The following is a 13911-nucleotide window of genomic DNA, read 5'->3' as shown; positions in this document are numbered from 1 at the left end:
TTTAGTCTCCCGTGAATGGGCTTGCAATGCTCTGATTCTTAATAGTCTTGTTTAATTTTCTGTTCTGTGCTTCATAGACTACCTCCTGAATTTCAAACCTCTCATCACTGTATTTGTAAATGACTTGCATTTTTAGTCTCTGTCTGAACAACCTAAATTCCTAACACAGTCCACTCTGTTCTTTGAGGTCTGTGTGCATTGGTACTGGATTGTTTCTAGCACATGCATCCCAATCATAGACTGCTTCTGTCACGAGTATTCAGTCTCAAGTCTGTCTGCGGTCTTAACATTCTTGCACCATATTCATGGATTTTGCCACCATGTCCGCACAGTCCCCACTGTATTCTCCTCATTTGCATCATTGATGCTGCTTGCCCCTCTTGCAATAGCATACTAGGGCAAATTAGTTTGTACTTCCATTTCAATTTTTTAATTAGAAATGAAATGCCAAAAATGTCTAAGGATAAATGCAATGGAATATTACTCGGCCACAAAAAGGAATGCATTTGAGTCAGTTCTAGTGAGATGGAGGAACCTAGAGCCTGTAACAGAGTGAAGAAAGTCAGAAAGAGAAAAAACAAATTTGGTATATTAAGGCATATATATGGAGTCTAGAAAAACGATACTGATGAACTTATTTACAAGGCAGGAATAGAGACACAGACATAGAGAACAGATTTTAGACTCAGCAAGGGAAGGAGAGGGTGGGACAAATTGAGAGGGTAGCATTGACATGTATGCACCACCATATGGAAAACAGATAACTAGTGGGAAGTTTTGTACAGGAATAAGGAGCTCAACCCAGTGCTCAGTGACAATTTAGAGGAGTGGGGTGGGGTGGGAGTGGGGGAGAGGTTCAAGAGGGAGGGGGCACATGTATTCTTATGGCTGATTCATGTTGATGTATGGCGGAAGTCAACACAATATTGTAAAGCAATTATCCTCCAATTTAAAAATATTTTTTAAATGTCTAGGGAAATGATTTTATTATCAACTAGAATTTCAGAGCCTGAGAAGGTTTAACTTTTCTTTCATATTATGTGAGAATTAGATTTTCTGAGGTCAGTGTAGAAACCATACAAAGACCTTTAGTTTAGATTCTGGGCTCAGAATATTAAAGCCAGTTTTGTTTTATTTTTCACTAGGTAAAACTTTGGCATGCTCAAAAATTGTAAAGGACATAGAAAATTATTCACTGTGCGGGAGTGTCCCATTCATTATGAGTGGGGAATGTCCCATTCATAGACCACTAGCGCTGGTTGATAAGCCACATCTCCTATTTTTATGGCAACCAAAACATGCCCACAGGTCTCCCAAATGCCTGCTAAGGGTTGGTACCACCTCTAAAGAGAACCACTGGTTTAGATTGTTCAGTTGTCAAGTGCTGGAACTTGGAAGGAACCCATGGAGCATGTGTGTGCTCAAAACCTGAACAACATCAGCAAGAAGGAAATGAATGACTTTTTGGATAGGCATCCACCAATGTGTGCCACAAGGAAAAGGATGGATAATATTCTGTAATGTCCCTTCTCACTAGAGAATCCAAACTACGTAAAGTCATAGAAACCAATGTAAGATCATTTATGCATAAACAATAATCATGGATAATGGATATTTATATTATATATATTCATAAATCATGATTCAAAATAGCAATTTCTTCAATTGCTAAATATAATTAATAGAATTTCTCTTAATGATAAATGAAAGATATAATAATTGAGATACTTAAAATCTAAACTTGAAATAAATAAAAAAAAAATAAAAAAGCTGTCATGTGGTATTTTAGAACAGTGATAGTGACTAAAATCTCTCAATGCAGGACAGTAGCACTTTTGGTATTATTGAGAGCAAAAGAAGTCAACACTATTTAATTCAAATGTTCCAAATTAAAATTGTGCATTATTTTGTATCTCATTTCTTTCTGAGAAAAGGATGTATATACAACCTTTTTCTAAGGCAAATTAGCCCTCATTGCTCTTTTTCTAAAAATTTAGTTTATTTATTTGGCTGTGCCAGGTCTTAGTTGTGACATGTGAGATCTTTACTTGTGGGATGCCAACTCTTTGCTGCAGCATCTAAGAGTAGTTCCCTGACCAGGGGTTGAACCTGGACCCCCTGCATTGAGAGCACAGAGTCTTAGCCACTGGACCACTAGGAAAGACCTAAATACATTCTTTTATTCTTCTTCATATGGCTGTTACAACAGATGATCAGGGAGCATCTTTGAAGTATTAATATCTAACATAGTCCCTGGGGCCAGTATATGTTTGGTAGGTGTTTGCTGCATAAATAAATGGTTTCAGTGAAACATTTCAGAAAAGATGATGCAGATCTAAGAATATTTTATCATAAATAGTTTTAACATTGAAAACAAATTTTTCTTTGCACATTTCTAAGCTCTTTTACTCCAGATTATCATGTGTGGGCTAATAGATATTTTTTCCGGTGTGAAATGTGGGCTTATATAATGATCACAGATGACAAAGTATTAGTAATCACTGAAAGAACAGGCTTCTCTGCAGCTCATTGCCATTCTGGCTGTACACTTGTCTCATGTTTTCGTTGTTCTTTTCCACAGGGATTCGATAAACAAGTGGATGTGTCATATATTGCCAAACATTACAACATGAGCAAAAGCAAGGTTGACAACCAGTTCTATAGTGTGGAAGTGGGGGACTCAACGTTTACGGTTCTCAAACGCTACCAGAATCTAAAGCCTATTGGCTCTGGGGCTCAGGGAATAGTCTGGTAAGTACGATGGATTTAACTTCTATTTTTAGAGGGAACCAGCTGCAAACACACGTATACAAATAAATAGTACGACTTGAGATGGGAAATATCCATTCTACCAAAGAAAAATAAGTTTATGAACATTATTAGAAATTTATTGACCCATTGGTTAACAATATGTACATCTTTGCTTGTGATTAGATTTTTCCTAGTTAAAATAAAAAATCCATTAGACAACAACCATAGAAGAACCAAGAAAACCAGAGTCTTTGCTAAAGCATTTCAAAAATCTTATTTGGATGTTCTCACAGCCAGAAAAGAGGAAATGTGTTCATATAACCAGAAAATAAAATTATCTACTCTGAAGAAGTATAAATGAGATCTCAAATGTTTCAGTGACTTTTAAAGTTTAATGTTCATAAGCCATTTCCTTCTCTCACTTAAATTTGTTTTTTTCCAAGTGAATCTTTTCTCTAAGAAGTGTTTTTATATATGTGCACACACACAATTTCTTTTTTTTTAATTTTTTATTTTTTTATTTTTTTTAACATTTTTTTTTAAATTTTTTATTTTTTTTTAAATTTTAAAATCTTTAATTCTTACATGCATTCCCAAACATGAACCCCCCTCCCACCTCCCTCCCCACAACATCTCTCTGGGTCATCCCCATGCACCAGCCCCAAGCAAGCTGCACCCTACGTCAGACATGGACTGGCGATTCAATTCTTACATGACTGTATACATGTTAGAATTCCCATTCTCCCAAATCATCCCACCCTCTCACTCTCCCTCTGAGTCCAAAAGTCCGGTATACACATCTGTGTCTTTTTTCCTGTCTTGCATACAGGGTCGTCATTGCCATCTTCCTAAATTCCATATATATGTGTTAGTATACTGTATTGGTGTTTTTCTTTCTGGCTTACTTCACTCTGTATAATTGGCTCCAGTTTCATCCATCTCATCAGAACTGATTCAAATGAATTCTTTTTAATGGCTGAGTAATACTCCATTGTGTATATGTACCACAGCTTTCTTATCCATTCATCTGCTGTTGGCTTATGATAACATTACTTCTGAAAGCTTATCAATTAAAAGCTTATTTTAACAAAATATAAAGTATGAATGTTATCAATTAGATCACTTATACAAAAAAGGAGAGAATTATAGTCTAATATTTGCAATGTTATATAAACAGTAATCAGCAGACTTAATAAACTATCCATGTAATTACAAAAATTATACATACATTTCTGTAAAGCTACATAAAATGCAGATTGCCCTAAGACATCCACAATCTTCCCCATGTCAAATGGCCCATAATGTGTGAAAATGTTGTCATTACTCAGTGGCTCGTAAAGCCAGAAATTAAGATTTAATTCTGGACTTCCCTGGTGGTACAATGGACAAGAATCTGCCTGCCAATGCAGGGGACACAGGTTCAATCCCTGCTCTGGGAAGATTCCACGTACTCTGCAGCAACTAAGCCCATGCACCACAGCTATTGAGCCTGTGAGCTGCAAGTACTAAAGCCTACACACCTAGAGCCTGAGCTCCGCAACAAGAGAAGCCACCACAGTGGGAAGCCCGTGCACCACAACAACGAGTAGCCCCAGCTCACCAGAGCTGGAGAAAGCTGCACACAGCAACTAAGATCCACTGTAACCAAAATTTAAAAAAATTTGTTTTAAGATTTAACCCTAATCTTTGAAGCTCTAAATTCTTTTTGTTTCTATAAAGAGCAGCAAGGTTACAATCCTTTCATTGTCCTTTCAGATCACCTCAATATTATGAAGAATGCTAATTTAATAGAAATAATAAGAAATCTCAATGATAAGCAATAAAGAACTTATACTTTCAGAAGTATGTGGTAGAAGTCTGCCACTGATCCATCCACAGTGTCAATGTCCTCAGCCTCTGGCAGAAACCATGTAGCAACAGACAGTGGTTGAAGCCTCACGTCGACTTTAGGAAAGATGCGTGAACACCCACTTGAAAAGGGATGGGTTGAAGTCAGGCGATTTCAGCTTTTCTGTTACTGATTCTATAAACTACTGACCCAGCAATCCCACTGCTGGGCATATACACCGAGGAAACCAGAATTGAAAGAGACATGTGTACCCCAATGTTCATCGCAGCACTGTTTATAATAGCTAGGACATGGAAGCAACCTAGATGTCCATCAGCAGATGAATGGGTAAGAAAGTGGTGGTACATATACACAATGGAGTATTACTCAGCCATTAAAAAAAATGCATTTGAATCAGTTCTAATGAGGTGGATGAAACTGGAGCCGATTATACAGAGTGAAGTAAGCCAGAAAGAAAAACACCAATACAGTATACTAACACATATATATGGAATTTAGAAAGATGGTAATGATAATCCTGTATATGAGACAGCAAAAGAGACACAGATGTATAGAACAGTCTTTTGGACTCTTGTGGGAGAGGGAGAGGGTGGAATGATTTGGGAGAATGGCATTGAAACATGTATAATATCATACATGAAAGGAATCGCCAGTCCAGGTTCAATGCATGATACTGGATGCTTGGGGCTGGTGCACTGAGACGACCCAGAGGGATGGTACGGGGAGGGAAGAGGGAGGGGGGTTCAGGATGGGGAACATGTGTATACCTGTGGCAGATTCATGTTGATGTATGGCAAAACCAATACAATATTGTAAAGTAATTAACCTCCAATTAAAATAAATTTTTTAAAAAAAGAAAAAAAATAAAGTTTAATGTTCAAAATTCAGTTGCCTATTAGAAAAGAGGTATTTAAAAAATGTTTGTTGAGTATTTCCAAAATGGAAAGATTTTGGGCTCCTTGGTAACCATTCTTTTTGTGACATTTTGAGTGGCAAATTGAAATGATGACAAATCAGGATCTAACTTACTGATTATAAAACTCTTGCAAAAGTGATGATATCAGATTAGTAGGCATTTTTTAATAGTTTTAACTTGTAATTTAGCAACCAGATATATTTAGTGTGAACTTCTTAGTGTAATGTTCAATTTTGTGGCTCGCAACCATAAGTAAAAATTTAGGACAATGCATTATAACTATACATGTATATTGATATTTATTTATAAGGGATATTTACTTATAACAATATATTTATTTGTTGTATAACATATTAGGGATATCTGTTTAAAAACACAAATATCCCTTTTAAGAGGTGAATAAGATGAAGGTGAAATAAACATTATTTTAAAATAGGTAGGTTTTTTAAAATAATTTTATGCATTTTATGATTTATTTTTGGCAGTGCTGGGTCTTTGTTGCTACGGAGGCTTTCCCCTCATTGCAGCAAGTAGGGCTACTCTGTAGTAGTGGTGTGTGGCTCACTGTGTGGCTTGTCTTATTATGGAACATGTACTCTAGAGCTTAGGCTCAATAGTTGTGGCACACAAGCTTAGCTGCTCCACAGCATGTGGGATCTTCCTTAGTCAGGGATTGAAACTGTCTCTCCTGGATTGGCAGGAGGATTCTTTACCATAGAGCCACCAGGGAAGCTCTCGATTTTGTTTTAAAAATCCTTCTCCCCCTCTCGTTTGATATATGTATTTTTTTCATATTTCATAAGATGATCCTTAAATCTGATTCACTTCACTCTTTTATAAATGTATTTTTAAGACTATTTTTAAGAGTAGTTTTAGATTCACAGCAAAATCAAGAGGATGATTCAGATATTTCCTATAAATCCCTAGCTCATACACATGCATAGCATCCCCCGAATCAACATCCTTCACAAGAATGGTACATTTATTACAACTGACGAACCTACACTCACATGTCATAATCACCAAAGCCCATAGTTTGCAGCAGGGTTCACTCTTGGTGTCCTACGTGCTATGGCTTTGGATAGATGTAAAATGATATGTATCCATTTTTATGGTATCATATAGAGTTTTTCCACTGCCCTGCAAATCCAATATATTCCACCTGTTTATTTCTCTCTATATCCTCAACCACTGGCAACAGTTGATCTTTCTACTGTTTTCATAGTTTGCCTTTTTCAGAATGTATAGATGGAATCCAACAGAATATTGGATTGGCTATTCAGATTGTCTTCTTTCACTTAGTAATATACACTTAAGTTTATGCCATGTCTCATTTATTTTTAGCATTGAATAATATTCTATTGTCTGGGTGTACCATAGTTTATGTATTCATTCACCTACTCTTAAGACATCTTGGTTGCTTTTGTTTTGGCAAATATAAGTAAAGCTGCCTTAAACATTTGTGTGCAGTTTTCATGTGGATATAAGTTTTAATTGTTCACTTCATGTTGACAACACATTTTAAGCTCACTCTCAATACTTCAGTTCAGTTCAGTTCAGTCGCTCAGTCATGTCTGACTCTGCGACCCTATGAATCGCGGCACGCCAGGCCTCCCTGTCCATCACCAACTCCCAGAGTTCACTCAGACTCACGTCCATCGAGTCAGTGATGCCATCCAACCATCTCATCCTCTGTCGTCCCCTTCTTCTCCTGCCCCCAATCCCTCCCAGCATCAGAGTCTTTTCCAATGAGTCAACTCTTCGCATGAGGTGGCCAAAGTACTGGAGTTTCAGCTTTAGCATCATTCCTTCCAAAGAAATCCCAGGGCTGATCTCCTTCAGAATGGACTGGTTGGATCTCCTTGCAGTCCAAGGGACTCTCAAGAGTCTTCTCCAACACCACAGTTCAAAAGCATCAATTCTTCGGCGCTCAGCCTTCTTCACAGTCCAACTCTCACATCCATGCATGACCACTGGAAAAAGCATAGCCTTGACTAGACGGACCTTAGTCGGCAAAGTAATGTCTCTGCTTTTGAATATGCTATCTAGGTTGGTCATAACTTTTCTTCCAAGGAGTAAGCGTCTTTTAATCTCAATGCTTAGTCAATGCAAATGGCAGAAGTGCCTGGCTGGTATACTACTAAATCATTTACTAGCACTTAAACTTCATTTATCAAATATACCAAAATTTTTATTGAAATTCACCCAGGGAATTTCAGTCTTTGCCAATGTCAATCAGTAGCTGTTTTTTGCGATTTGAAGATGGAATATTTTAATATTTTAAAATAATGGGCCAAAACTTCATTGTGTAGATATTTTAAAAGTTAGGTAATTTTTTATTTTTAACATTTATTTATTATGGTGCAAGGTTCCAGGTCAACATCTTTGTGACACAAAATGTCACAGGTGGCACAGTGGTAAAGAATCACCTGCCAGTGCAGGAGATATAAGAGATGTGGGTTTGATCCCTGAATCAGGAAGATTCCCTGGAAAAGTAAACAGCTCAGTATTCTTGCCTGGGAAGTCCCATGCACAGAGGCGCCTGGCAGGCCATTGTCCATGAGGTTACAAAGAGTTGGACACAACTGAGTGACTGAGCACACACACACACACACACACACACACACACACACACACACAAAGGTTGCAGGTGAACTTCTGTATCACGCAAAACAATTTCAAAGTGTGGCAGACAGAATAATGGTCCTTCAAATAATCCCCAGAATTCTTAGTATATTATCTTATTTGGCAAAAGGAACTTTTGCCATATAACTTTAAGATGAATGGGGCGTTAAAATGGGGGGGGGGGTTTGATTATCCTAGAATATCAAGGTGGGACCATTGTAATCACATGAATTCCTAAAAATGGGAATGGAAGACAGAGGATGGATAAGAGAAATGTAAGGAGAGAGAAGGGAATAGAGATTCAAAACATGACAGGGGCTTGCCTTGTTGCTGGTTTTGAAGTCAGAGGAAAAGTGTCATGAGACAAAGAGTAGGGCAGCTTCTGGAAGCTGGGAATAGCCCTCAGTTGCCGATTAGCAAGACAATGGAGATCACAGTGATACAATCATGAGGAACTGAAATTTGCCAGCAATACCCAAATGAGCAAGGAAACAGATTGTTCTCCAGAAAGGAACTCAGCCAGCTGATGTCTTGACTTTATCCCTGAGGGACTCATGTAGGACCTCTGACCTGAAGAACTGTAAGATAATAAATTTATGTTCTTTGAGTAGCTAAGTTTGTGGTGATTTGTTGTGGCATTAACACTAATTCAGACTTTATAATATTCTACTATTAAGATGATTGCTAAAATCTCCTAAAAAGCAGACACACCGAACTATTATTTTCAAAGGAAGGAGTTCAGAGTGCCTTTGTCAACTGTCCCCAAACTGTGAAATTCCTTTTTTCCTTCCAAGTTGCATCTTTTACCCTAGATTATATATGACCAATGTGAGGAGGATAAAATGTGCTTGGGAGAAACCAATATTAATTGTTCAGTTCAGTTCAGTCGCTTAGTTATGTCTGACTCTTTGTGACCCCGTGAACTGCAGCATGCCAGGCTTCCCTGTCCATTACCAACTCCCAGAGTTTACCCAAACTCTTATCCATTGAGTCAGTGATGCCATCCAACCATCTCATCCTCTGTCATCCCCTTTTCCTCCTGCCTTCAATCTTTCCCAGCTTCAGGGTCTTTTCATATGAGTCAGCTCTTCACATCAGGTGGCCAAAATATTGTAGCTTCAGCTTCAACATCAGTCCTTCCAATGAACAATCAGGACTGATCTCCTTTAGGATGGACTGGTTGGATCTTCTTGCAGTCCAGGGTACTCTCAAGAGTCTTCTCCAACACCACAGTTCAAAAGCATCAATTCTTCAGTGCTCAGCTTTCATTATAGTCCAACTCTCACATCCGTACATGACTACTGGAAAAACCATAGCTTTGACTAAATGGACCTTTGCTTGCAAAGCAATGTCTTTGCTTTTTAATATGCTGTCTAGGTTGGTCATAACTTTCCTTCCAAGGAGTAAGAGTCTTTTAATTTCATGGCTGCAATCACCATCTGCAGTGATTTTGGACCCCCAAAATAAAGCTTTGACACTGTTTCCCCATCTATTTGCCATGAAGTGATGGGACCTGATGCCATGATCTTAGCTTTTAGAATGTTGAGCTTTAAGCCAACTTTTTCACTCTCCTCTTTCACTTTCATCAAGAGGCTCTTTAGTTCTTCACTTTCTGCCATAAGGGCGGTGTCATCTGCATATCTGAGGTTATTGATATTTCTCTCGGCAATCTTGATTCCAGCTTGTGCTTCCTCCAGCCCAGTGTTTCTCATGATGTACTCTGCATATAAGTTAAATAATCAGGGTGACAAGATACAGCCTTGATGTACTCCTTTTCCTATTTGGACCCAGTCTGTTGTTCCATGTCCAGTTCTAACTGTTGTTTCCTGAGCTGCATACAAGTTTCTCAAGAAGCAGGTCAGGTGGTCTGGTATTCCCATCTCTTGCAGAACTTTCCACAGTTTATTAATTATTAGTAAGGCTTAATTTGGGCTTCCTTGTGGTTCAGCAGTAAAGAATCCGCTTGGAATGCAGGAGCCACAGGAGATGTGGGTTCAATCCCTGGGTCAGGAAGATCCTTTGGAGGCATTGTGGCAACCCACGGCAGTGTTCTTGCCTGGACAATCCCATGGACAGAGCATCCTGGTGGGTTATGGTCCATATGATTGCAGAGAGTCGGACACGACTAAAGCAACATAGCAGCACAAGGTTTAATTTATTTTCTAGATTACATGTTTATGGTTTCTCCTGCATTCTACTGTGTGGTTTGGATACCACTTGGAGAGTAGGAACCCCATTTAAGAGGTAACTGCATCCATGAAGAATTTTCAAAGTAAAATAGAAAATAAAACAGAAAAAAAAATTCCTGTGAAGGAGGAGAAATAGCAGACAGAGAAAGTAGAATGATTCCTGGATACCTTTTTAAAATGGAAAGTTGTAGAACACGAGAAAATTTTCCCAAGACCCTCAGTTTGGATGCTCCAATCTTCATTGGTATTATTTCATTTTCTTTCAAATAAAACTACCACAAAAATCAGGAGTAGTATTAAGAGGAAGTTAATAGATTTTTAAAGATTGAAAAATAGACCCAAAGCACCATTTTGCTCAAGAAGTTAACAGATTGTCCCAGAAACATTTGAAAATCTATTAGAACTAGTACTCTTGCCTGGAAAATCCCATGGATGGAGGAGCCTGGTAAGCTGCAGTCCATGGGGTTGCTAACAGTTGGACACGACTGAGCGACTTCACTTTCACTTTTCACTTTCATGCATCGGAGAAGGAAATGGCAACCCACTCCACTATTCTTGCCTGGAGAATCCTAGGGACGGGGGAGCCTGGTGGGCTGCCATCTATGGGGTCGCACAGAGTCGGACACACTGAAGCGACTTAGCAGTAGCAGCAGCAGCAGCTAGTTGCTAGTGTTAGTCACTCAGTCGTGTCCAACTCTTTACAACCCCATGGACTGTAGTCTACCAGGCTCCTCTGTCCATGGAATTCTCCAGGCAAGAATACTGGACTGGGTAGCCATACCCTTCTCCAGAAGATCTTCCCTACCCAGGGATTGAACCTGGGTCTGCTATATTACAGGCAGATTCTTTATCATCTGACCCACCTGGGAAGCCCTTTATAGGGTACATTGGGCCTCTGTTTCTCCTTGTACAGAAATGAAATCATACAAGGTCTTAAGTATAGTAATTGAAACAAATTTCAGTAAATAAAATGTCTTTGAGTCCAATTTTTACTCCAGTAAAATCAGTAAAATTAATGATAGCTTTATCAGCAAACTCGTCAATAAAAGGACACCTGAATTCCAAAATATTAGCCTTGGAATTTCCTGAGATTAGAGGAAAATAAAAGTAGCAAAGACGAAGATGAAGGGGCAGAAATGGGATAATGTATTCCTCTCCATCATCTTCCAGTACCGTTCTACCACATGCACAGACACGATCCCAGCACATTCCCTTCTATATATGTGTATAGTTGTCTCTTCCTTGTCCCTCTTCCTCAACCTAACTTTGAATTATCTCTGTGTACTTATTATAATTTGGGTTTGTGATGTGCTATTTTTTGGAAGATCTACTTTTGTATTAATTTGTCCTATCTACCTTCTTTATATTTAATTGTTTTTTTCTGTTGCCTTTTGTCAATAGTGAGTTCATCCACTTCTCTACACCAAAAACACATTTATTCCCAACATGCTTGCAAAATCCATACCTTTCCTCTGTTCATGAAAATTCAGATTTGCGTATTTTGAATGTCCCACGTAGGGTTGCAAAGAGTCGGAAATGACTGAAGAGACTTAGCACACGCACACACATGCATGATCCTGAGTAGAGTAAGTGGGAGAAATTGGAAACTGGGAGTGTCTGGGGTCCCCAGAAAGAGGTGGAGGGCAGACAATGTGAAGCAGATGATTTATTTTATTTCATTTAGAGCAGGAATAAGACATGGAGGAACCAATTCCTCCTCCTCCAAATAGGAAATTCATCATCAAATTTTTTTTATTTTGGCATACATTACTATAAAATTCTCTGTATATGTATAAGAAGGATTTTGCTTTTCAAGTGAACTATTGATATATTAATACTTATGTCACAGAATCTCCATTCTCCTAACTTATTTAAAATGGATTATCTTTTCTCCTGTTCCTGTTACCTTAAACTTTTTTTCTTATATGTTGTTTCCTCCCTTTGAATGGCTTCATTGCTTACTTACTATCAGGAAAATAAATAGGCAATAACTAAAGTATTTTCAAAAGGAACTCATCATTACCATGCTATTTTTCATTCACCATAGATAATAGACCAAATATATCATTATTTAGAATCATTAAATAAAATATAATATAAAATCTTTAGAATAAATGAAAAATTTCTTTCTACCTCTGAGGAAAATATATTATCCATTGAAACAAAAAGAAACTGATGACTTTCCTTCTCCATGTGAACAAAGAAGCCTTCTGTGGCTTCCTAGGTGGGGAATCATAAAGTGGTCTATAAAATGTGGTTTTAACAACAGTAGTCAGGAGCCAGATGAACAAATCATTTCAGAACATCTTTTCAATCATCAGAAGAGGATCTCATTAGCACTGTGTCTGCTACCAGCTCCAGAACAAAAACTGAACGTAGGAAGAAATCAACAGCTGGGAGTTCATTATCTTCTCTTACTTCAGTTCTGCTGTTGCTTGTCAAACCCAGAAAACATTTCTATTTTCTCAGTTCTTTCTGCAAAGATGATTTAAAGTGACAGTGAAATGGTGGCAAAATTCAGGTCAGTCAAGTTCAGCAGAGAAGACTTGCCAAGTTTGATCTGCCCCTTAATCAAAAAGAATTGGTTATACGGTTTTAAATGACAGGAAGTATTTTAAATGACATTTTCTTTCCTTCTTGAGGTTGTTCTCTTTATTATCTGTGCATGTATGCTAGGTCACTTCAGTTGTGTCTGATTCTCTGTGACCCCATGGACTGTAACCCACCAGGCTCCTCTGTCCATGGAATTCTTCAGGCAAGAATACTGGAGTGGGTTGCCATTCCCTTCTCCAGGGGATCTTCCCAACTCGGACTGAACCCACACCTCCTGCATTGGCAGGCAGGTTCTTTATCGCTAGTGCCACCTGGGAAGCCCCTCTTTATTATCTACATGTAATCAAATTGTAAGCAGTCCCAATGTAATTTTGCAAGATGATATGTTACAGGATATTTGTGTCAAAGATGTAAGCTGAATGCTGAAAAAGTAGAGACTTATAGTGGCTTACTATAAAAAATGTGTACTTAGAAAATTAAATATTTATTATACACTGTGTATTAACTAAACTTTACTGAAATTCCAATTAGAACAGGAGAACATAGAGATAGAAGTAATTGTAGTCATAAGATGCCCTGGTAATAATGCAGTGGGTTAATCAATTTTAAATTAGATGCATATCCATATGTGTATATACAAAATGAAGAACACTGGGGTGGGTTGCCATTTCCTTCTCCAATGCATGAAAGTGAAAAATGAAAGTGAAGTCGCTCATTCGTGTCCGACTCTTAGCGACCCCATGGACTGCAGCCTACCAGGCTCCTCCATCCATGGGATTTTCCAGGCAAGAGTACTGGAGTGGGGTGCCCTTGCCTTCTCCATATAACAAATACATAATTTATAACATATTGCATATGTATATGTTAATATAATTTACATAATTTACAAAAATGTAAAAAATCATTTCTGGTGATTGTCCTTCAATCAGTGGTCTATAGCAATAAGCTCCCATGCAGATAAACAGTCTAAGATTTAAGTTGCCAAACAGGTTCAGCAGAACATCGTGTGTTCATGTATTCTTATTTCA

The 13911-nt window shown here is 38.1% G+C and overlaps 1 protein-coding gene across 9 annotated transcripts in view; it reads left to right on the top strand.

Annotated features, from left to right (window-relative positions):
- MAPK10 (mitogen-activated protein kinase 10) overlaps positions 1-13911 on the top strand; it is a 379167-nt gene that overhangs the window by 209765 nt on the left and 155491 nt on the right. For all 9 annotated transcript variants that reach the window (XM_013964774.2, XM_018049689.1, XM_018049691.1 and 6 more), the window contains one exon: positions 2582-2751. In XM_013964774.2, the coding sequence (XP_013820228.1) occupies positions 2630-2751 (122 nt within the window). In that variant the 5' untranslated portion in view covers positions 2582-2629. The remainder of the gene's footprint in view (positions 1-2581; positions 2752-13911) is intronic.

This window comes from Capra hircus, chromosome 6 (assembly GCF_001704415.2).
Source record: "Capra hircus breed San Clemente chromosome 6, ASM170441v1, whole genome shotgun sequence".
Taxonomy (NCBI): domain Eukaryota; kingdom Metazoa; phylum Chordata; class Mammalia; order Artiodactyla; family Bovidae; genus Capra; species Capra hircus.
The sequence above is the reverse complement of the archived record's forward strand: the minus strand, read 5'-3'. Positions and strand labels throughout refer to the sequence as shown.